General features: G+C 47.5%; 1 protein-coding gene across 1 annotated transcript; it reads right to left on the reverse strand.

Moving 5' to 3' along the window:
- Nucleotides 1–17,120: 17,120 nt before the first annotated feature.
- On the reverse strand, nucleotides 17,121–24,829 carry GMNN (geminin DNA replication inhibitor). The gene is made up of 7 exons (XM_078687534.1): nucleotides 24,732–24,829; nucleotides 22,428–22,486; nucleotides 21,412–21,513; nucleotides 21,085–21,220; nucleotides 20,754–20,836; nucleotides 17,982–18,092; nucleotides 17,121–17,759 (listed from the first exon to the last, which is right to left on the reverse strand). Exons 2-7 carry the CDS (start codon nucleotides 22,476–22,478, stop codon nucleotides 17,592–17,594), a joined length of 651 nt encoding a protein of 216 aa, XP_078543660.1. The 5' UTR covers nucleotides 22,479–22,486; nucleotides 24,732–24,829; the 3' UTR covers nucleotides 17,121–17,591.
- Between the last annotated feature and the right edge of the window lie 851 nt (nucleotides 24,830–25,680).

Consider the following 25,680-nt stretch of genomic DNA (forward strand, 5'->3'; position numbering starts at 1 on the left):
GGTGCTCGAGTACAAAGCCTGCAAACCGCACTGGTTCATCCCCTGAAACAAATAAATCAAGTGCAACCAGTGAGGTAACAACGGTGTTATGCAGCAAGCAAAATTGACGCACATTCCCCGGTTCAGTAGTTGAAAAAACGCTCTAACTGGCATTTAGTGGTCCCCCCCCCCCCCCACACACGAGCGCAGCTTGCGAGCCTGTATTTTGGAAACAGAGGGGGATATGTACAAGGAAGTGGCGGAGAGAGGCGTTAGCCTTCCTGGCTTAACGCCTCTCTCCTCCACTTTTGAAATGAAGGCTGCACCATATTTACAAGAATGTGGTGCAGCGTTGGGTTTTCCCCTGCGATGGAGTTAAGCTTAGCAACTTAGCACCAACGCAGGCACCCTTGCACCAGAGTGCAGGGGTGTGTGCGTTCAGGGGGAGGATTGTTGATGTGTAGGAAGGTGTCCCTTCCTGCACATAAAAAAATCCTAGAAATCCCATCTGTCACTTTCATGCACGCTGCTTCATGCAGCACACATGAAAGTGACAAAATGGCATTTTTAAAAACGTTTATACACAGGAAGGGACACCTTCCTGTACATATAAAAAACAATGGCATTTATCTTTTTCCATATGTGCTGCATAAGGCAGCACACATGGAAAAAGCTAAAACGTGTAGAAATAATGCATTTCTCCTAGTTTCGCCATCTTGAGACCAGTTTTAACCTGGTCTTTATTTTGGCCCTGCCTCCTATGTAGGCCACTGTAGGACTTAGCCTTTTTGGCTAAAATTCCCTAAATGTTTTGCTTTCCCCCTAAACCGTTTTCCTGACATAGAGATGCCAATTTAGATGCTGTGGGCAGTTTGCCACTGCTGATCAGTGTCAAAGTACAAGTGTTCCCTCTGTAAAGTGTAATGGTAATTACACTTGTCAGGCCTTACTTTCCCTTTTGCGCACACAGTAGGCACCCCTGTGGTAAATCCTGGGTACCCCATGGCAGGGTGCAGTGTAAGTAAAAGGCAGGACATATACTGCGGTGTGTGCTATGTCCTGACATTGAAAAACACTCCATTTGTTTTTTCTCTGGTGAATGGCCATCCTGCCCATAGGACAGAATGGGGGAGGCTGGGTATTGTGTTTGTTTGCCTAGTTTCCCATACGGTTCAAATGGAGAGGGTAGTTTAGTATGTATGAACTCAGTGTCTTAACCCCTTGGCTATTTGGGGTAGTGCGCGCTTGGGCCCCTGTAACTTTTTGGCCACATAAGGCATCCACGCCAAAATTGCGTCCTTTTCTTCCAACATCATGGGGATTCTAAAGGTACCCAGGGTTTGTGGATTCCCCTGGAGCGGTCCCAGAAATTAGCCAAAATACATCTAAATGTACCATTGTACTCGGGACACTAAGGGGTACACTGTGGGGTTGGAAATGTGTGCAGGCACGGTGATTCCACACAAAAATATGTGGAAATGTGTTTTTTTCAGCTGAATTTGAGGTTTGCATGGCATTTTGGGTAGGAAAATTTAGGAGGAGGGATCCACGCAAGCCACACCGCATTGGACTCCACCGGGTGTCTAGTTTTCAGAAACGTTGGGGTTTGGTACTTTCCCAAGATGGCTGCCGAGCCTGGGGCCAAAACGCAGGTGCCCCCCAAAACCAGGTAGTTTTGCTATAGGTAATTTTCAAATCTCCACAGTACGATTTGGGCCATTTCTTGTTGCAGCCACTATGCCTACCAACTCAAGTGAGGGACGCTGGGTGGGAGGAAATTTGTGGATCCATGTAGATTCCAGAACTTTCCCACACAGAAATTTGAGAAAAAGGTGATTTTTTTTCAGCTAAATTTGAGGTTTGCAGGGGATTGTGGGTAGGAAAACGTTGGGGAAACCATGCAAGCCATACCTCGCTGGACTCCCCCAGGTGTCTAGTTTTCAGAAATGTGTGAGTTTTGTAGGTTTCCCTAGATGTCCGTCAAGCCTGGGGTGGGAGGAAATTTGTGGATCCACGAAGATTCCAGAACTTTCCACCACAGAAATGTGAGGAAAATGTATTTTTGGGCACATTTTTAGGTTTGCAAGGGATTCTGGGTAATAGAACCTGGTGAGAGCCAGTCAAGTCAACCCATTCTGGATTCCCCTGGGTGTCTAGTTTTAAAAAATGTATAGGTTTGCTAGGTTTCCCTAGGTTCCGGCAGAGCTAGGGTTCAAAATCTACAGCTAGGCACTTTGCAAAAAAAAGGTCTTTTTTCACTGTGAAAATGTGGTGTGTCCACGTTGCGATTTGGCCCGTTTCCTGTCACGGGCACTAGGCCTACCCATGCAAGTGACGTACCATTTTTCTTGGAAGACTTTGGAGAACGCGGGGTGGGTGGAATTTTGTGGATCCACGCAGATTCCAGAACTTTCCACCACAGAAATGTGAGGAAAATTTGTTTTTTTGGGACAATTTTTTAGGCTTGCAAGGGATTCTGGGTAAAAGAACCTGGTGAGAGCCTGTCAAGTTACCCCATCCTGGATTCCCCTGGGTGTCTAGTTTGTAAAAATGTACTTGCTAGGTTTCCCTATGTGCTGGCTGCGCTAGGGCCCAAAATCGACTGGTAGGCATATTGCTAAAAATAAATCATTGCCTAGTCTGCTTTCTGCCACCCTGGGGTAGGGGTATCGGGGGGTGGGGTAGGGGTATCGGGGGGTGGGGTTGCCCCGATATGCCCCCAAGGGGGCAGAAACCCTGTGGCTATTTTTTTTGGGGGTGGGGGCATTGGTATGCCCATTCTGGGCAACCCCCACACATAAAAAAGCCAGCGTAATCGTTGGCGCCTAGTGGGCTTTTTGCCTTCGCGGGGGGGGGGGGTGGGAGGGAAATTGAGGGATACTGCCACCATCTTCCCCCCAGGGGGGGCAGAAAGGCTGTAATTGTTGCGGGTTGGGGTCGGGGCATTGGCATGCCAGTTTTGGGCAGCCCCCACCCTAATTAAAATGTGCCCAAAAAAATCCCTGCCATCCAGTGCCCACGCTGGGAGGGGCAGATTGGCAGATTGGGGGCTACTGCCCCATCTTCCCCCCAGGAGAGGCTGAAAGTCCACTAGACGCCAGGGAGTTCTTTGGGCAAATTTTAATCAGGGTGGGGGCTGCCAAAAACGGGCATGCCAATGCCCCCACCCTAATTAAAATCTGCCCAAAAAATCCCTGGCATCTACTGGCCTTTTTGCCCCCCGGGGGGCATATTGGGGGCTAATGCCCCCATATGTTCCCCGGGGGGGCAGAAAGGCTATCATTTTTGTGGGAAAGGGGTGGGGGCAGTGGCATGCCCATTTTGGGCAGCCCCCACCCTAATTCAGATCTGCCCCAAAATATCCCTGGCTTCTAGTAGGCTTTTTGCCCCCTCGGGTATATGGTGACAGGGGGTGGGGGCATTGGCGTGCCCATTTTGGGCAGCCCCCACCCTAAAAAAAATTGCACGAAAAAAAATCCCTGCCGTCAAGTGGACTTTCTGCCCCCCCCCCCGGGGGCAGATTAGGGGCTAGTGTCTCCATCTACCCCCCAAGGGGGGGCAGAAAGGCTGTATTGGTGGTGGTGGGGGCATTGGCGTGCCCATTTCGGGCAGCCCCCACCCTAAAAAGACTGAATTTAGCCCATTTCTTTATAGGGGAACAAAGGCCCTTGCCCAAGGGGCCGCTCCCCCTCCCTGGTGTCTAGTGGGTAGTTTCCTGCTTGGGGATCGCCCTCCTGGGGGGGGGTCCCCAAGCAGGGGTACCATTGGAAAGGTGAGATTCTCCCCTTTCCAATGATACCTCTCCCGTCTTTCTACATGCCCGGGGGGCTGAGATAGCCCCCTGAGCACATAGAAAGTGAAACTGAAATGAGCCTAAAGGCCTATTTCAGTTTTGTTTTCTCTACAATGACAACAGCGCGATGTGTGCGCTGATCTTCATGGCACAGAATCCAGGGAGGAGGCCTCTGGTGCTGGGGAAGCTCTTCCCCAGATCCCAAGATCACAGGGTTGAACTAGATATCCCTCTGCTGTCTGTAGCAGAGGGATTTTGTGCCCCTGGCCTCAAGACAGAATGGTACCGTGATGAGCACAGGGGCACCGATGCTCATGACGGAACCATTCCATCATGATCATCGAAGGGGTTAAAACAGGTTTCAATGAAAGTGGTTTTGTCACTGTGTTCAGAAACCATTTAGAAAGTGAATGAGTTTTGTGCTTTGAGAATTTCAGTGTGTCTCTGCTGAATGTGGATTGACTGTCTGGATCTGAGAGGTGAGAGGAGCTGGGGGAGGTCTTGACCCAGGTAGAGGCTGAGATGGCTCATGGCTGACCTGCATCTGGAGAGTAGAGGAAAAGCCCAGGTAGGTGAAGAGGCCTGAGTTGCTGCTATAAAACAATTGACCCATCTCCTGCCGAGTGATTAAGGATCCAGACCCTCAGTATCAAAAGGAGAAAGGTGACACTGGAAGGGAGACACCCAGAACTGATTTGGGTCAGGGACCCCCGAATACAACGAACTTCAAAGACATTTAGGGGTATAACTATGAGAGCGGAGATCCCTGAACGTGGGAATGAAATAGAAATGGATTGAGACTGAAAAGGCGTGGATCCATTTAATGGTCAAGAGAAACTGAAGAGACTTCTGGGAAGGACCAACCCTTGCTTCGTGACCTGGGGCTGGTCTGCAGTTTGCTGTTTTAATCAAGGAAGTTTGTTGAGACGTGTTTGTGCACAGGGTCCCCCTGCTTGAAGAAGACTGTGCTTTGTCTTGTTGCCCCAATGGCCCGAGGTGAGCTGGCTTCCTTTTTCGGAAATACAGAAAAATAAAAGTTTCTGGAGAGGTTTCAAGTGACGTGGTGGGCGCGTGATGTGGGAGCTTGAGACCATCGGAAGGTGTGCCCTGTGATCTTGGACACACGGAGGAAAAGTGAGACTCGGACGCGCTCGGTGCGTGTCGTGATTGCACAGGCGGCTTCGGTGAGGAGCACCTGGTCAACGTGTGCACCGAAGGTGAAGTGAGTCTCGAACGCGCTGGGAGCGTGTTGCGGTGTACCGCATGCGTTGGTGAAGAGCGCCTGGTCAGCGTGTGCATCGACAGCGTATTCCATGTTGACGATGGCATTTCTAGAGCCTCCAAGAGATCCTTCAACTCTTATTGGAAGGAAAATCGGCTCTGCTCCAGAGGTACAGGCTTCGCTTCCAGGCGAGCAGGCCTCTAATTCTTCCCGGGCGGCTGCTGTGGGAACCAGAGATGACCATCTCTGCTCTCTCGACATTATTTTGGAAGTACTGGAGGGATTGCCACTTGTGGATGAAATGTTCAATGATGTTGAGTCTTCAGCACAGATTCATAAACAATCTGGCCTTTCCTGTGCTGGGAACTATTTGGCATTTTATAAACATTTACAAAATTGAAGGTCGTAACTGACTTTGTTTTATTTCTCTCCTTCTCTGCTGAGTGCAATGGCTTTCAAGGTGCTCAGTCTAATAACCACATATACACGCTTAGAGGACCGTTTCAACGCTTTTAGGGAAAAAATAACTTCTTTTATGGATATTTTTTCAGGCCTTTAGCCCCTTCGGAGCTAGGCCTCCCCCATGATAAGCTTTTTTTTGGCTATTTTGGGTAGTTTGCGCTTAGGCCCCTGTAACATTTTGACCACATAAGGTGTCCACAACACATTTGCGTCCTTTTCTTCCATCATGAGGATTCAAAAGGTACCCAGGGTTTGTGATTGCCCCTGGAGGGGGCCCAGAAATTAGCCAAAATACAGCTAAATGTTTTTTGGGGGAAAATGGGGAAAAAGGGCTACAGATGAAAGTGTCTGGTTTTTCCCTGCAACTGGTCTCAAACAATGGGGTTGTGGTGCTGAAATCACCATCTTCCCAGCTTTCAGAGACAAGCAGACTTGTCAAAAAACAATTTTTTACACAGTTTTGGCATTTTTCTGGGACATAGCCTATTTTTGTGCTTTGAACCTACTTCCAGCTAATGGTAGAAATGGGTATGAAAGCAATAATGGATCCTAGAAAGCTATAAATTTTAGAAAAGTAGAGAAATCTGAATTCTGCGGTTTTTTTGGACACATTGAGGTGTGCACGGGATTCTAGGTAACAGAACCTGATGAGAGCCAGAAGAAGTCATCCCATCCTGGATTCCCCTAGGTGTCTTGTGGTTTTAAAAAATGTATAGGTTAGCTAGCTTTCCCTAGGTGCCACCGGAGCTAGGGTTCAAAATCTACAGATAGGCACATTGATAAAAAAAGTCTGTGCCTAGTGGGCTTTCTTTCGGGGGGGGGGGAGTTGCCCTGGCAGAAAGACTGTGGCTATTTTTTTGTGGGGGTGGGGGCATTGGTATGCCCATTCTGGGCAGCCCCCACGCATAGAAGAAGCCACTGGTGCCTAGTGGGCTTTCTGCCCCCCTCGGGGGGAGGGGGGGCAGATCAGGGGCCACTGCCTCCATCTGCCCCCCCAGGGGGATGCAGAAAGACTGGAATTTCTCTGAGGGTGGGGGTATTGTCACGCCATTTTGAGCACCCCCACATGAATAAAAAAATCCCTGGTTTCTAGTGGGCTTTCTGGAGGGGGGGGGGGGCAGATTGGGGGCTACTGCCGCCATATGCCCCCCCCCCCCCCAGTGGGACCGGAAGACTGGAATTTTTGCAGGCGGGTGGGGGCATTTGCATGCCCGTTTTGGGCAGCCCCCTCCCAGATTCAAATTTGCACAAAAAAAATCCCTGGCATATAGTGGGCTTTTTGCCCCCTCCCAGAAAGGCTGTAATTGTTGCATGGGCATGCCCGTTTTGGACAGCTGCCACCCCTAATTGTAATTGTCCCAAAAAATCCCTAGTTTCTAGTGGGCTTTCTGCCGGGGGTAGAAAGCCATTGTTGAAGGGGTGGGGGTATTGGCATGTCCATTTTGGGCAGCCCCCACCCTAATTTAAAATGCCCCCAAAAAATCCCTGGAGTCTACTGGGCTTTTTGCCCCACCACCGGAGATAGATTGGGGGCTGCTACCCCCATCTGATCCATGATGAATCAGTGTTGTCATGTTCAGTGGTTGCCAGAAACTACCTACACCAATGTAGACATGCCCCCACCCCTGTATATGTTTTTTTTTAAATCCCTGGAGCCTAGTGTGCTTTCTGCCCCCTTCCCCCCCCCCCCCCGGCGTGGGGGGGGGCAATCAATCATGCCATTTGTATAGCGCACTACTCACCTGGGAGGGTCTCAAGGCGCTTGGGGGGAGGGGTATGCTACTGCTCGAACAGCCAGGTCTTGAGTTGTTTCCTGAAGGCGAGATGGTCCTGGGTCAGCCGAAGGTGGATGGGGAGGGTGTTCCAAGTCTTGGCAGCCAGGTAAGAGAAGGATCTTCCTCCGGCGGTGGCTCTTCGGATGCGTGGTACGGCTGCGAGGGCGAGGCTGGTGGACCGTAGCTGGCGGGTGGGCGTGTAGAAGGTCAGGCGGTCGTTGAGGTACTTGGTGCCCAGGTCATGGAGAGACTTGTGTGCGTGGGTGAGGAGCCGGAACGTGATCCTCTTGTCGACGGGGAGCCAGTGCAGGTTCCTCAGGTGGCTGGAGATGTGGCTGCATCGGGGGACATCCAGGATGAGTCCGGCGGAGGCGTTCTGGATGCGCTGGAGTCTTTTCTGTAGCTTGGCTGTGGTTCCGGCGTAGAGGGCGTTTCCGTAGTCCAGTCAGCTCGTGACGAGTGCCTGGGTGACAGTCTTCCTGGTCTCGGTCGGGATCCAGCGGAAGATCTTGCGAAGCATACGCAGGGTGTTGAAGCACGATGAGGAGACGGCGTTGACTTGTCTGGTCATTGAGAGGGAGGGGTCCAGGATGAAGCCCAGGTTGCGTGCGTGGTCGGTTGGCTTGGGTGCGGTGCCCAGGGCTGGGGGCCACCAGGAGTCGTCCCAGGCGGAGGGCGAAGATCCCAGGATGAGGACTTCCGTCTTGTCCGAGTTCAGTTTCAGGCGGCTGTCCTTCATCCACTCGGCGACGTCTTTCATCCCTTCGTGTAGGCAGGTTCTGGCGGTGTCGGGGTCTCTGGTGAGGGAGAGGATCAGCTGGGTGTCGTCAGCGTAAGAGATGATGTTGAGGTTGTGCTGGCGTGCAATGGCTGCGAGAGGTTTCATGTAGATGTTGAAGAGGGTGGGGCTGAGTGAAGATCCTTGCGGGACGCCGCAGATGACTTCGGTGGCCTCGGAGCGAAACGGGGGGAGGCGGACTCTGTGTTCTTCCGGCGAGGAACAAGATGATCCACTCCAGTGCCTTCTCTTGGATACCGATGTTGCTGAGGCGCTGGACTAGGGTGCGGTGGCAGACCGTGTCGAACGCAGCGGAGAGGTCCAGGCGGATGAGGGCCACTGTTTCCCCCTTGTCGAACAGGGTCCGGATGTCGTCGGTGGCTGCGATGAGGGCGGTCTCGGTGCTGTGGTTGGCTCTGAAGCCGGACTGCGAGGGATCTGTTCGTCTCGAGGAAGGCGGTCAGCTGTCTGTTGACGATCTTCTCGATGACTTTAGCAGGAAAAAGGGAGGAGCGAGATGGGGCGGAAGTTTTTGAGATCGGTGGGGTCCGTTGTAGGTTTCTTCAGGAGGGCGCTGATCTCGGCGTGCTTCCAGCTCTCCGGGAAGGTGGCGGTGTTGAAGGAGGTGTTGATGATGTTCCGGAGTTGGGGTGCGATGGTGGAGTCGGCCTTGTTGAAGACGTGGTGTGGGCAGGGGTCGGTCATCCGGAGTGGATGGTGTTCATCGTGCGGGCTGTGTCTTCGGTGGTCACCGTGGTCCAGGTGCGAAGGGTGGCGGTGGGGGGGCATTGGTTTGACGGTTGGGTGCGTGGGTGGGGCGCCGAAGCTGTTGTGGCACAGATCGGGGGCTAGCATCTATGCGGTTTTCTTTTTATTTAATACAATATAACGAAAAATCTCCACCTGTACTAAGTCAATGAGTGCTTATAAAGTCACTAAATAGGTAGGTCTCCCTCCCAGGAGAAAATAGGTCAACAATACAACAAAAGATATGGATACATGGATTCGTCTTAATCAATATTCATAGAAAAACAAAATATACATTTCAAGGCATTAAATTACAAAACACAATGGAAAAGAGATAATGATCCCCCACACAACATAAAACATTCACACAAACGCTAACATTCTCACTCATTCAATCACATGCGTCCAGGTCCTACAGGGATCCATTCATTCAAGGGAAGTAAAATTCTAAAACTAATCAAGGAGGGGCGAGAACCTATGAGTCTAGATACAATGGATAAAATATAAATTGAAAAACTCCTACTGAGTATGGTGTTATATCCTCGACAATGGATAAAGAATCTAAAGTAAACAAAATGTATAGATAAACTAGATATCATAAGGCTAAATAAATAATAATGAACAATGGGGAGTATCTTCCTCCATGTGTGGTGAGACTGAAGATGTTGAAAGGACAAGCAGTGCACATAGGTTTCGCCAGGTTAGATTTGTTGTGCCGACGTAAGTTTCGGTGTGCGACCTCAGGGAGGTCTCACCTTTATCAGGGCACTTGTCTACAAGGAGACAGAGGTGGGGGTATCTGTATATGAATAAACAAGTCAAGTTGTAATCATAAGAATAAACACAACAATGCTATTTTGATCAATTAATAGGGATAAGTAGCCAACAGTGTGACACAGTGGGAGGGAAGACCATTGATAGAGCAGGAGACCAAAGTTGTCAGGAAAGTGAGAATGAAGGAGGGAGACCTAACTATTTAGTGACTTTATAAGCACTCATTGACTTAGTACAGGTGGAGATTTTTCGTTTTAGTGTATTGCTCCTCTCCCCCGCATCTCCACCTATAATTAATATCAGGGCTCCCCTTGGTTTTTTGGAAGTTTTTTATTTAATGTCAGTGGCCAAGTGGTTAGAGGCAAATGAAAGCCAGCTACGGTCCCATTAAAACAAATAGAAAGAGGAAAACTGCTCTCTGGATTGTTTGTGAAGTAAGGTGTACCTTCCTACATAAAATCCACCCCACCTACATTCGTGCTAGGCAGCAATGTGTGCACTGACGCAAGGTGAAAGAACAAGATTGCAACGCATTTCATAAATACAGGGCATTTTCGACCATTCATGTTGGCAGAGCAGCACAGCTAGACTACAGTACTGCCCTACACCAATCCTCATAAATGAGGCCCATTGTTTTAAGCTACACCTTTGACCACGCCCGACATTCAACTTTGGTTTGCTAGACACAGCTTATTTCCCTAGTTTAAAAAAATGCTGTGGGAAAGGGGGGGGGGGGGTTCTGGCTGGCCATTATTGATGAGGAATACCAGGTTCTAGAAATTGATTGGTGGGGATGCTTACGCCTGGAAAAATGACAAGGGGGTTTCAGCAGCAAGAAGTTTGAAGACTTTTGGTCTAAATCCACCAGACAGTGAATCCACAGGCAGAGGAATACAGGATGGTTTAACAAGTGCCCACTTTCTAAAAGCAAGACAGATGGACAGAATGTAGAACAAATCAAACATTCACCGCCAGTCAATAGACCTGGGTCAAATCCATTGTTCTATCGATCACCATGCCACCCCAGTTTAGACCCAGCCATATGCAAAGCAGTCTTGACCCTGTATCTCATAGGAACAGTCCAGATTGAACTGCCAAGCCAGGTACTCCCTGGACTAGAAACAAGCATCCTGAGACTGGTTTCAAGGGGAGGTGGAGGTTATCACCACTCAGCCAGGCTAGCTGGGTTCAAACCAAAATGGCAGGGGAGCACAAAAAAAGACTAATTTAGGCCTAGATCTCTGCATCAGATTGAATGTGACATTGTTCTGCATTCTGTCCATCAATTGTGTTTTTGCACTGATCAGCAGTTGCAAAGTGCCCAGAGCACCTAAACCAGCAAAAACACCCAGCACACAGCCGGAGACAGAGGCAAAAGTTAGTACACCACAAGGATTCCAAGGCTCCTGTAAGTCAAAGTGTCTCAAGCAACAGTGTATGCACCAAGGTGAGACCTAAAAATAACCTACACAATAATGGCTACATAGGGCTGGGATGTGGACAGTACCATCCATTAGTGGCGACATGGACTCAAAGGACATCCCAGAGTCCAACTTACATACGTCAACTTCTATATTGTAGTCTCCTTGATGTTGCCCGATCTTCACTACTCATCCTAAGAGTCCTCACTACAAATGTAGCCCAAAAGCATTCAAAAGCAACGAGTGTCAAGACGACCTTCTTAACAAAGCACACTTGGAAGGAAGTGTTTGTGAGGACATGAAAACAGGATAAAATGAGTTTAAAGGTGCAAATGACTAAAGTAAGTGTTCAAACTATTGCAGCTAAAAATACCAGATGAGTTATGCAATAGATTGAGGAAGCCAAAACAGAAATGGTTTACTCCTCTGGGTACAGAGGAAACACTTAGGAGACATAAGACTACTTGCACAGGTAGAAACTAGTTCCGGCACAGACAGTGGTACTCTGCCATGGACAGACCTGGCCTTGTAGAGCAGTTCTTTACAGATGGATAGAGTTCCAGCAAAGATGCAGCCTAATCCCTGCAAACATAGTGCCAATGTCACAGTACAGGTACAGCAGACGAGTAACTTTTCACTGAGATCCAACATAAAACGCACTGGGCAGACAGCTGAGCTCTTGCAAAGACGAAGCGGCGGTCCATTGAAAACAGCTGAGCCCATGAACAGAGATCTGTGATCAAGTTCCTAGGCAGTGTTTAGCTCAATCAGCATTTTCTATAAGAGCTGAAGTTCTGGACTGAACAGGGATCAGCTAATACTCAATGGTAGTGTCACACCTCACCCAACTTAGTCATAAAGCCAAGTTTTTAGGTCAAAGCCTGCAATCGCTGGCAAGATCTTATCTTGTGGGAGATTCACTAACGGGCTTTAAGCCCCGCCCATCTTTTCCATTGGCTGGCATCACTGTTCCTGCTAAACAGTGGCCAGCCATTGGAAAAGAGCTTCCAGTGACGTACAGTTCTCTTTTAGAGCCGTCCCACTTGGACTGGCTCTCCTGCTTTCCTTCTGCCATGAAAGGATTCTTATGTTTATGGCCACATAAAGACAAGAATCCTTTTGAGACACACGGAAGGCAGACCAGCACGTCCAAGTGGGACAGCTGTAAAAGAGAAGAGTACTTGTCACAAGAGCTGTTATTTCTTCCATGCGCCCCTCGCCCCCATACACACACCTTCCACCTTCTCCATCTCATCACCACAAATCTGCAGCTAACAGATGAAAGGGGAATTTGTTCCAACTCCCTCATGTGATATCTATTTATGCACGCCATCATTCATACTCGTATGTACATAAGAGTATGAATGAAGACACATGAGTGAAGGAGTGCTACAATTTTGTGGTAGAAGTGAATGTAAACCCTTTTTGGTAGGATTCTTTTCCCTGTCCTCTCTCCTGTACACTTAGTGATTTTTGAACAAAGAGTAAGTTGATGTTCAAAAAATTTTGTTTTGATTACTAATTTGAAATAAATGGATTGATTCAAATGATTAAGTATTTCGAAGAACCGGTTTGAGTCTGTTCTTCATGGTCTAAGAGTGTTCGAAGTGAGTTGCAGTATTGGCAATTGGTTGTCTTTCACCAAAACGGCAGTGCTTGAAAGCAGAGAAGCACTGCTAAAAGTCATGCAGTGCGGAACTACGTCCTATAAATGCAGTAGGTCGCGGTAGTGTCAACTTGGACCCAGGGCTGGACTCTGGGCCACACACCATTGGTGCAGCAGATGCAGTGGCACTGGGGCCCACACCCCTGAGGAGCCTATTGAACCCTGGTCATTGCTGTGTTTTACTACCCCAACAGCAGTCATAGGGGGCATTTTCCTTGCTTGCACCAGAGCCCAAGGGATCCTTGCTAAACTACTGGCTGGACTTGGGCCTTCCTGCCACTAGGCTGTAGATTCTGCTGTTTCTATGTGACTGACGTGTAAGCTTTCTGCTTTTGCACAATAAGTGAAAGAAGACAGAACTGTTGAAGTTAAATAGCTTTCCAGGAGTTTTCTGTAACTTTGCCAGCCGGGCACTTTCCTAAAGCAGACCTAGAATCTGATGTTTACTGTGAAACTGGAAGCGCCAGAGTCTACCCTGTTATTTTGCTGCCTCTTTAGAGGTACGTGACTGCTTTCCTCCGTCAATTGGGGCCTGGGGTACAGAAAAACCGAACTGCAGGCATTTTATGTCATGTATTCTCAGCAGAGGGGAGAAGGGTTACGGTGTGCATGTCATTTATAGACCTGTCTTGGCAATATCTGCCTCCTAAGGAGGAGTGCCTTTAAGTGTGTCCTGGATGGCAGTGATTTATTATTGAGTGTTATTTCCTGCGTTCAGGGCCGTTTCTAGGTGTTTTGCCGCCTTAGGCGAGAATTGAAAAATGCCGCCCCCTTCCTACCTCTCATAAGTTGCACCTTACTCTCCCCACTGCCCACTGCCCAAAACTGTCCAAATTCTGCTGTTGTGTAAGAGCGGCGACACCGTAGCTGGGTAGAGTTGTGCTATAAATGTGAAATAAATGCTATTTCAGGAACAGCTGCCTCTCCCAGGCCTCAGATCAGGTTTTACCCCCTTCATGTGCTCCTTGCTGGCACCTTTTATCATTCAAAATCCCCGTTTTAGCATTCTTGACGATTTCAATTTTTATCTGGATTGCTGACAAACCCAAACTACGAGATGTGTCTTGTAATCCCAGCTTCGCCACTTGAGCACATTGTGTGAACCGGGGCACATTAAATTCCGGCCACATCACTTATTCAAAGGCTCACACTACTGAATATCACCATAGTAAAAAAGACAAGGCGAGATGCAGAGGGAAACCTTAAATAAGCAGTTCTGCAGCAAACCCAATAAAGATACACATTTCCGGATAAATCTAGATGCGCCTCAACCTTCCGTGCAGATGCACCGATGGGTGAACAAAATGGGAATCCACACGAAAGGCAATGTTTGCCTAGGTGAAGAGAAAGATTGTGGAAAGTTCTACTGTTTCACTTCATTCCAGCTGACAGGTTCCTTTATCCTAATGTTTTTAAATCACAGCAGTGTATTCTATAATAAGTTACTTTAAACTCATTCATTGTCTTCCCTTGGGATTCCGTAAAAGGTGCATGCCCTCACCCCCTCCCTCAATCAAATATAATACCTGGCGTCTCGTTTTAAGGGGCACGATTTGGGCTTTAGGAATTGATTTGTCTAAAGCATACATTCGGATCAAAGCATTTTCCACAGAATAAAAACACCTCCAGTACCAGCTCCCTAATACAGAGTTTGCTAATCAGCAGCATCTATTCACAGGGCACACCAGGGCCGCAACACAAAAATATTTTTAAGGGGGGATTCTGAAAAACGTAACGAGGGGCCCGAGTCCATCTGTCACAGGTATTCACTGGCCTTGGGGTAAATGGGTGGTCCCCTGGAGGGTAGCCCACCCCCTGTGCCGCTGGCGACTGTGTTACTCCCAGGCCGCAGCACACACTCCCTGGTGCCGAAGTCACCCACGAGAACGCAAACTGACGCAATAAACATGCTCACCAGCCGCCTATTAGAAACAGGATGTACTGAGAAAATAACATTCAAAACTTTTGAAAGGTCGAGTTCTGGGGGCTTCATGACCTGCTGGGGCCCAGACGAGAGAGAACAGGGCGTGCTTACTGTTGGGGAGAACTCACTTTTTTGCCGCCCTAGGCAGCCGTCTAGTGCTGCCTAATGGTAGAAACGGCCCTGCCTCCGTTAGAACATTCCGGAGTTTTGGGGTCCAAAGCAGGAATGTGTTTTCAGCGCGTTGCTCTTCCTCCTTAGACATTTTCAGAATCGGGTATGTTTTGTTTGTGGTGCACGCCCCTGCAGTGATCATGAGCAGGACTTTTAAATATGTGGGCATTCATTTTCGTGGGCTCTCACTCCTTTGACAGCTCTGTAGTGCCACGCTCGTGTGTGGACACTCACAATACGAGTGTCTTCCAACAGTGTCTCCCAAATTCAAACACTTGGCACTACAGCTCTGCAATCATGCCTTCCTTCCCGTGAGTTCCGGACCCTATCCCGGTCTCTTAGGTCTTTTCTGCGCTCTCTTTTTGCCGCTGCCATATACCCCCGGGGAGCTGTGGACAGAGGCACCGGTCGCTGACCTTCAATAACTGCCCTCCAGGGACCTAAATTCCACCCCACCTGCCAGGAAATGCCTGCCGATAAAAAAAAAAAAATGGCCAATACGTCCTTTACGATTGTGCCTCAAAACCTGGAACTGGGCTCTGCCCACAACGTGAAAAGTGTTTTGGCCGCCAACAATGACGTTTATGCAGCTGTGGGGAAAGTGGCACGTTATGATCTATATAATAAAAAGCTGAGCTTGAAAAGAGAAATTTGCAGTACGGGTGCGCAGGTCAAGGTTTGAGGGGCAGGAGAGGTGGTGGGATGAATAGGGTGGAGGTTCAATCTAACCAGTTATTCCTCATTGCTTTGAATTTTGCAATTTGATACATTGACCACCTTTCCATATTGCACATATTTGGACAACGCTATTGACTCTTCAATCTACCACTCTTTACTTTTCAATGGTTGGATGGGATTTAGAGAAACATGGCTGAGGGAGGATATGAGAAAGTAAGGAGTGCGATTGAGACCGGTGTGAAAGATAGCTATGAGAGGTGTGAAGCAGCACACCAGTTAGACCAATGCTATTTACAGCACATTGCATCCATTTATTTCGCCCCCTTCCTCGCCACAAGTCTGGCAGCCACCTTGTCAGTGGGTTATGTAGGCCCTGCCAGTGGATATTATGGCTACTCATATTCAAATAAATATTTTGACACCAGCACACATTCAACAGATTAAACACTGGGTAGGAGTGATGGCATCTGAAGTCGCTCGGCACCTATATTTTAGAATTGTGCAAGACACCTAGTAAATAGTCCATTTTAAAAATTGGACTTCACATAGAACGTAAACCCGACATTTAAGTGGTACTTACCAAGCTTGTTTGGGGCAGGCAAACCCCAATGTGAATGATAGTTAAACCATAGACTGAGAGCAAGCAAACTAATGTTACAATAGGAAGGATTTCCAGGGAGCCTTGGAGCATGACTTAGTTGCACCGTAAATAGTGTCCACATTGGCCAGAGACCCTGCACAGTTCCCTATATTTCTGCAGAGGAAGGAGCTGTTCAGATGAAGCAACGCAAGTTCTGCACTGGCTGAGGGTTTTGTTTGTACATTGTAAATCATTATCTGGCCGATTCTCTGGATACCTTTCCTTTTGAGCTCCTCACATAGGGGTCCGATTAACCCTTCAGATTCTCGTCCCCAGTTCTCTTTACACCAGAGTTCTTAAGTGGTTATCAATGGTAGGCATACTTTGAGCTCATTGAGGTATCCCACACCTTGTTGACTGGAGCATGTTCATTATGCAACTTGTGCTAGTTTTTAACAAGACCACATTGCCAGTAACCCTTCAGTTTGTGTCAGGCATGCATAGGTACATACCATCTTGCAGACATCCAATACTTGCGGGTTTGGTGGGCACTCAGGCCCCCAGCTGTGCTCTGCATAACAGAAGGCTTGGTAAAGCAAATAGCTCTCGATTTGTGCTACAGCAATAACAGGCATGCATATATATGCTGCTTGCATGTTAGAGCGTTGCACAGTACCTTTCCAAGCGTATTCTACTACTGGCTTAGAGATCATGGCCCCCACAGCAAAATGGCAGCCCCCCACAAGTACAGGGAGAACCTCCCCCCCTCGAAGTTCAGGTCTAACTGGCCCCAGCTAAAGTGAAGCGGCATAGTCGATTCAATGCAGTAATTCATTACTGCACACTTTAATAGAAATACTATGATCAAATTATAACTCCAGCTTAACATTTAGCTGCAGTGCCCAACGTGACTGAGCATTATGGACTACTTACATCAGTATAGCAAAGTAACCTATACTAACCCCCAACAGTAAATTAACAGTACAAACAAATCATGCTCCAACCAGGTACATGGACAGACAAACCCATCTACTTTTTGGATTGGAAGCCCGAGAATTGGAAAACAATGCCAAAATATAGGCAGGACGGATTAACCTTCAACAATGAAAAGGTGAAAAACGAACCTAGATTTAAACAAGTCGCTACCAGCTCAATTTTAACAGGACGTTTATTCAAGTATGTACAAGTACCTCAAAAGGCCAGAAAAACTATTTACATATCTTGTAAATACACAGTATTTGCACTTAAAAAAAGTAACCAAATGCAAGCTGAAATTAAGACCCAACCCGCCCTCCCAACAGCTTCAGTCAAGTCTTTGAACCACACAGAGGCATTTATCAGACAATCCTGTGAATGAGGATGCAAGGCACTGTGGTGGGGCCATGCGAGTCAGGCAACGGCAGGGATTTTCAATTGTCCCATGGCAGTAGTTTAGCATAAATAAAGATCAACCAAAAACCAACTGTATAGCGATACCTATACAAAAAGGCCGGAGCTGTTTGACCTCCAACCAGTCCAGCGTCACTCGTCTGGTGCAACGGCAGTGGCACAGCAATAAATAATGCTAGTGGATTGCATACCGGTCACTTTTAAAGTCTTAAAATTAGTCCTCCAGTGCAACTCATTTGAACGCACTTGTGTGCACTACACTAGTATCTTGTGGCGTTTCTTCAGAATCACTCGACTCGTCGTAGTCTTCTTCCTGATCGGCATCCTCCTCCTGATCGGCATCCTCAAATACAAGATTCTTCATTGCTTCGATACTGTCAGGTGCTTGGCCCGTCAATCTCTGCAAAAAAAGAAGTGCACGGGTTGAGGAAGGCTGCGACAAGACAAGTCACTCTATAAGCGGCAAGTTAGTTTTTGCTCTGACGTCTATTGTTAAAAGGCAATAAATTTCACCGGGAGAAAAGTTGTTGGGCTCTGTACATCAGACCCAGGCGAGTCACTAAACACAAGATAGGCTTCCAAATAGGTCACAGCTATTCCACATACAGTGTAGCAAACTTACCTGAACCATATTTGCCATGAACTGCACATGCTCTGCTAGTTCTGCCAGCTCATCATTCTCTTCCTTGAGACGAGCTATTTCACCGTCTTTCAGTTCAATTTCTTTATGCAGCTGCAAAAAGATGGACAGGTGAGATTGTAGCACACATTAATAAGGAAGTGTTTTAATGCTAAAAGACAGCTATATGAACATTAAGGCAAGTCTAAGCTAGTTGTGTGACGCCCACAAATATTAGTCAGTATGCTGTGCAGTTATACCAAAGAGTTTAAGAAATGCTCAAAATAAAGCTAGACTGGTACTGTCGATAACAGCACAAGTTCACCACATATGGATTACCATACAGCAGTGGTCATGTATCGAGAAATAAAGTATAGAAGAACTTCAGCTCATTACCTTAAGTCCATCTCACTTATCTCCATTACACAATTGAGACCCCTGCACCTTGTAAGCACCCCCTACCAATATAAGAGGTGCCACCCTCTCCATACCTGCTCTTGTGTTTGTAGATGGGTGGATGAGGTGTGCTTGTTCCAGTGTGGGTTTGTTTTGGTGATAGGTGCCATAATGTTTGCTGTGTAGTGCAGCGTGTTGCTTCTTCTTGCTGCAGCGTTCCTGGAACGTACTATGCTTGCTTCGGCATTCCTGGCGGCTTTGTTTGTTGCATATTGCCAGCGGATGGACACTGGGCTGTCTCACGACTGCTCTTCTCCTGCTCAACATCCATGGGGCTGTGGCAGCATGTGCGCCCGATCGGTGCCTGTTTGGGCTGTTGCATGTTGCTCGGGGGTTTGTGTGGTCAGATTATCCTTTTTTGGTATGGTGGTCTTTGGAATGGTGGCTTCCCCTGCGTGCTGGTTAGTGGGGTGCTGTTGCCGCTTCTTCCTGCACAAGTCCATCGTGGTTCTACCTGTTGGCTGCTTCTGGTCTGACCTTTTCACCTTCCGTTTGTCGGCGAGTGGTGGCCTGTAAGTACTTTCCCCAAACTCTGGTTTTGTCCCCGGCATGCCTTGCTATGCCAGCTTACCATGTGCGATTGTCTCATGTGGCCTTCCTGTGTTGAATCTGCAGTTCTGGGGGGTATCTTGTCACCACTGCTGTCCTGGCTTGCAGTCTTTATTGGGGGCCTCCCATGCTCCTGGTTAGTTGTGTTCCATGATCTACGGTTCCTGGGTGGTTGGGGTGGCGTTGTGGCCATCTTCTTGGCCCCTCTGGTTACTGCAGCTTTTCAGTATTTGGGTTTAGTGGGGTGCCTGTGGTGGCATTCTGGCCTGCTCCTTCCTTTGCTGGTCAGTAGTTGTGGCTGTCCCATTCGAACTTATTCATTGGGGTGCCTGGCGTCTGGTTTTGATTTCCCGGGATGTCCGGCATGGTTGACCTAGTCTTGTTGGTACTCTATGCTTGCCTGGGTTTTCCCCGAGTGCAGTTCCACTTTCCTCTATCTGTGGGTGGATTCTGCATGAGAGTGGATCTCCCCCCCCCCCCCCCCCCCATGCTGTGGGTCCCCGACTGCTCTTAGCTTGTCCAGCGAGTGCCTGCCCTGTGGCTGGTTAGTCCTGCTGAGGTTGGCCTCTCTAGGTGTTTGTTCAATCGGGCTCCTGGCTTCCTCCCTCTGGTTGCAGGGTGCCTCCATGCTACCGGACCTTGGCAGGCTGCCCCAGTTCTGCAAGGTTAGGGAGGGGTGTTGCCAGTATGGTCTGTAGTCTGGGCCTTTCCAGTTTAGACTGCAGGCAGTTTACAGTGGTGACCTGGTGGCTGTTTCTGCGGTGCCAAATGACAGGGGTCAGTTTGGGAGGGGGGGGGGGGGGGGGGGGGGGTCGTTGCCCTGTGGCTTTGCTTGACGTGTCCTTAATGGTTTGTTGGCCTTGTGGTTCAGTATGCTGGTAGTCTGATTGTTCTGGTGCCTCCAGCCTGTCCCGTTCCTTGGGTTCTTATGTTTAAATTGGAGATGGTCTAGAGACTCCAGTTCAGTTGGTGGCCTTGGCCCCGTGGTTTAGTCCTCTTGTGGTATTATTGGGAGTTTCCCAGATTTGAGTTTTGCGAATGGGACATGGTGGCTGTCGGTGCCTGTCTCGCAGCTTTGGTTGCCTCTTCTGTGCGAGCACCCTTTGGGTGCTATCTGGTCTTGTGCTGGCATCTACTGTGATTGGGGCGTATGCGTGGTTTGTTCCATTCCCTACCTCTAGTGCTCCAGGCTGGTCCCCTTGCTGGGGTCTTTAGGTTGGTCTTGTCTCCACGTCCTGTGTGGGGGATGTCCTCTTGGGGCTTCCCCCTCATTTTGCAGGCTCTGGTGCTACCCATTGTTTGGAGGGGTGCCTCTGGCTTGCTTCCTGTTTTTGGGATGGAGGATCTTGGGAGTCTTACCAGTATTTTGGGTCAGGTGTGCCCCTGGGATTCGGATCCCTGGGTTGGGTCTGGCCTTTCTAGTTGGTTTGCCCATCATTTGTGCATCTGGTTAGGATGTTCTAGGCTGATGCTTGACAGGTGTTTATTGGCTTGGTATGTCATTGTTAAATGGAGATAAGTGAGGGGTGTGAAGGTAATGTTTGACACATTACTCCTAGTCCTACTCTCGCTTACTTCCATTAGAGCCTGCCCTCCCAGGTCTAAATTGGCTTGGTCCATACAGGTGATGAGGCTGGTGCCCTTGTATTTTGTTATGGGGTTTCTACAAGGCAAGGGAGCCTCACTAGTGGAGATGAGAATAGGACTAGTAGTGGATTAATTATCGATAAGCAATACAATTATTCATGAAGCATGAACAGTTTCACATACCTTTTCGTTCTCTTGAAGAACTTCATAAAGAGCTTTTCTCCTTTCCTCTGCTACTTCTTTCCAATATTGGGCTGGTGGGGTTTCTGAAAAAGTTTAACCCTGTGTTATTGTAATGCTGTTCAAGGGCAAGGCATGACAAAAATGACATGGTGAGCCACAGGAAATAAGTTGTAGAAATGCCCACCCAAATCGGGACATTTAGGGATGTTACTGCGCCTAAGCATTACAGGAGACCCATTTGATTTGAGAAAATGCCTGCTGGGCAAAAGTGTATAGAGCGCCTACACTGCATGAAAATGCACCCCAAAAACCCAAAACAAATTAAACGTACCTTTCACCATGAGATTGTATGCTTCAGATACACCATCTACGTTCTCGTTGTGTTCTTGGTCGACTGCTATTTCAACTTTAGCTTTCTTTGAAGACAGCTGGTCATTCCAAAGTTTCCTCTTCGTGGAGTTCTTGGTCTAGGATGTAAAGGGACGAAGTGATGATTCACATTGCATAATATACATTCACTGTTTAATCATGGTACATTAAGCGACGCGCCTAGATTCACAGGATGTTTAATTGACCAGTCCCCACAGACTTGGCCGCAAGGCCACAACTTGTCCCCATCGTAGATCAACAATTGTACTTTAGGGCATCAATGACATACCTCATTTTGTCTACCAATAAGACATCCAGATGCAGAAGGCTGTATCATCTGAAGGGTTCGTCTAGGTGCAGCAGCGACATTACCATTTGTGGTGAAAAAGGTCTGCAAAATGAGACATTTTAATTAGCTACATTTGTAGTGCTTTCAAAGCCTTCAATTACAAAGGGTGGTTAAGTAACCCAGTTTGATTAATTTAAGGCTAACTACTATTCCAAGACACATCAAGAAGAGAATTTGAGCCTATGAAAATGTTCAAGTTTCCTCTTGCGTGGGGGAACGGAAAGAGGTAGGCACGTACATACAGTGAATATCATTTGTCGTTGCTTGCACATTAGTGTAACAAAGATTCATTCTTTATCGTTAGCTACTCTACCGCCAAGGAATAAGTAAACAAAGGCAGAGAGCAGCGATAGTTAGCATTGTTCTTTCAATACCACCGTGAGAAAGTTACTGATTCACACTAGTTCACATGACAAGAGCTCACCTTTCCCACGGTAATGTTTCACTACCTATTATTATCTTGCAGTTACGCCGAAGGACAAATGTCAAACACTGTGGGAACCAGTGTTACAACACTGCAGATTATGGATTTTAGACTGACAAGCTACGTCACCCGAAGACTGCCCTTCCCACCTTGAAGGGCCCCGCCCCCCCTACGGTGAGGAATAGGGTTTAACAGTTTAAGCACATTTCGGCATAGCTTTGTCACAGGCAGGCATAAGGTAGCCTATGCTTATACTGCTCACAATTTGAATTAGAAAATTGGTCAAACAGCTGTTACTAGAGGAACGCAACAAATTCCCCATGTGACTAATCGGGGAACGGCATCACATAGCTCTTAGATTAAAAGCCGCTGTATATGGTCAATAAGATATTCAGAGTAGGAAACATACACGCACCCGAGTGGGCGGTCTAAAGTCTTAAATATGATTAAACGCTAGACTCCATAACACGTGTTTGACTTATCAGTCAAGCAGCTGAAGGGTTCGTGTGTTTACTACAAACTCAATACGTACCTTTATATTAGTCTTTACAGGCTTCATTGTTGTAGGTAACTTAGTGTTCATGGTATTACCTGGAAGGCAAAAAATGGATTCAATGGCAGACCTTCAACAAGTGCACAAGAAAATATTTCATATTGCCAGGCTAGAGAACGCATCGCGTTTGTGCTCAAGTCCAAAGAGGTACAAAAGGTTAACCAGAGGCTAGCACTGAGCTGTAAAGCCGGCAGATGTTTCGAGTGCAGACCAACTTAGTCGTGCTATCACATGCAAGACCACTGGGACTCCGCTAGTGTAATTTGTTATGCAAGCGATGAAGTTCACCAATACCTAAAATCTCTCAACATGAGAGAAACCAATACTCACACAAAAAACGCCCTCCTAAAGACTGACCAAGATCCAAACATCTATTCTATCCCCCTAAAACTGAAATGGGTCTGATTGAGACTTCAACAAAGAAGTTAACCCTAAATATACCCGCAGCGCTTACCAACATGGCCTGCCTGGTAATGTGAGTCTCAACATACTAAACTTACGTAAAAGTAGGACGGCTGGTTAGAGATTAAAAATTAGGTATTGTCATGGTCCATTGGGCAACACTGCCCTACAGCAACCAGCTACCCAAACAAGTGCTAGAACAGTAAACGCCTATCCAACCCAGAGACTGATATAACGTGCTTACCATATGCCATTTAATATAGTAGTCTAACGTATCCCACCTTTCAGGAACCCTTTCCAAAATAAGCAATTCGGTTTCAAATGCCATATCTACATAGATTATGGCCCAAATCTACAACTACTGAAACCATAAGCAACCATAGTGATCCCAGTAGTATGCCCTTATGGCCCAAATCTAAAACTACGTGCTACTGAAACCATAAGCAACCATAGTGATCCCAGAAGTATGCCCTCATTCTACATGTCACATCTTGAAATTGAGACTGAGCTTTACTTGTCACCGCAACTTGCATTTCGTAAAAATTCCGCTATCAAATCATCATCTTCCAAAGCTCACCCTAGCCTAAAGTAAGGAGTGCAAGTAAAGCTAAATATCGTACGACGAAGGTTGGTTTTTGCAGGTATTGGCACCACATCACTATTGAACGACTCCCCTAGCCCCCCCCAAGCTTCAGTCCACAAACCGCCAAATAAAAGGATTGACTGCCAACCAAGAAACACCGACAAGCACAAGTGGCATAATAGACATAACATTTGAGCCGAGTGGAACCCGGTACATGGTTGAGATTTCAAAAGGTTCTTGTATAAAGACCCCTAATCGTTACTCTAGATTACCCAGTGCCTCCACGATTTAACCACATTAGGATCATTCGAATATACCACTTAAGAGCTGGCAAATGAACTACAAGCTCACAGGCAGAGAACAGAAAGCGGGGGGGGGGGGGGGGGGGGAGGAGGAGGGGGTATACGGTGGCCAAGAACGCCACAGAAACAATACTAACGTAAACTTATACGGACTGACTAGCAAGTCTAAAAACACGCTTGTGCCAAATAGAAACAAGCCATGGATGAGACCAAGCTCCAGAGCATACTTCACGAACTGATGTGAATAGACGAGTATTGTTGAAAAGCCCCCTTACAGTTTTAAAATATAAACAAGGCTATCACAGGCACCGCTAGGTATGAAAAAAAAAAAAAAAAAAAAAAAAAAAAAAAGCGCATGCTGGGTGACAAAGACACGTTACTTTCTTTCGCCAGCGGGAATAGGTAGGTTGACATGTGCCGGCATCTAGCAATATATAGAATATACTTAGAAGTAAAATTAAACACCCTTACTTTTAAAGGGACTGATTGGGGGCGGGTGGAGACATATATTCACCACTGTTAAGATACATTTTCTATACGAATCGGTTTCCCGCCTTAATTAGCAACGACTGCACGCATGTACGTGTATAATCAGATTGCACCCTATTCTAGCACACGCGCGGTAAAAAGCGATACTTTAGGGAAGTTCCTCCTTCAGTAGTGTCACCATTGTTTTAAATTTTTTTACCCTAACCGCTATAAAGAACAGAAACCACCAATGGACCATTACTCTCAAAAGGTGTTTCAGCAGTATGATTCAAACCGCTTAATGCGGCGCGGGTCAGAAACCGCGTCCTGAAGCCTTACACTTTCGAAACTGGCGCCAAGTGAGGCGAAAAAGGCCGTAACCGCCAACAGCATACAGTGACCGGAAACTATTCCACAAAAGGACAGTAGTGGCGATTTAAAACCGAAAACACAACGGAAGATCAGCAGATGGTCCAATTAAGGGAATTTAAATGCAACTTTGCTGATGAAATCGCACTCTGGCCTCACCTGAACGTCTCGCGCAACTGTTGTTCCCGACTCGTTCCAAAGCTCTACAGCCACTCACGCACTGTTCTAACGCAGGATTCGCGCGCGAGGCCCTTTTATAGTCAGCCTGGCGCCAGCAGGTCTCCCGCCTTCCCCGCCCATGGTCACGTGACTCGCTTTCAGGACACACCCGGGAAAAGGCGGGCAGTGTAGCTCAAGGCCGCCCGTTTGCGACATCTGCCTTTCACCCGGACGTTTTACGGCAAACAAATGCGCGCGCTTTGAGGCAGGCTTGTGTGGTCTCTTTTTATTAAGTATTGAGTCCTTGACTTTATGAAGGTTGGGTCACACTTTAACGGCTGCAACCCCCGGAGTAGCAGAAGACGGCAATCTGGCATCATAAACGAAAGAATTGTGTATTGTTCTCAACATTTTTTTGTGGCTTCGTCTGTACGTACAAGAACGCGCGGTCACTATCGTTCTTTGTGTTCTTCCGGATTTTGAACTTTTTTTGCTCCTTTTTAGTTTACAGTGCCGACCCTTTGTTTACCATTGGTTATAATTACTAGCACTTGCGTTTGCTTTTTTATTCGTTACTTTAGGTGAACATGAATTCCTCTTGTTGTTTGCTCCTCTCCTGAAGCATTGACACATTACTTGTGTTATACCATTGCTTGCTTTTCAGGCCCGGCTTTTTTCTGTTTAGATATCTACTCCATGAGAGTGCATGTGTTTTCCAGTTCTCTCTTTTGTGTACTTATCTAACCCCACTCCATATTGCACTCTGTCGCCTGTTTGCTCCTCGCTTCCATATGTGATGTGCTCACCCTTGTGTGCTTTCACCGCTAGCTTCACGTTGCTCTTGATGCAGCAGAAGTAGGGAAAAAATTAAATGAAATAATCATGAGGGACGGGTTACTTACTTTAATAACTACTCAAACTGATATATGTCACATTCTCCTCAGCTACC

The sequence above is a fragment of the Lissotriton helveticus genome, chromosome 4_1 (assembly GCF_964261635.1).
Source record: "Lissotriton helveticus chromosome 4_1, aLisHel1.1, whole genome shotgun sequence".
NCBI lineage: Eukaryota > Metazoa > Chordata > Amphibia > Caudata > Salamandridae > Lissotriton > Lissotriton helveticus.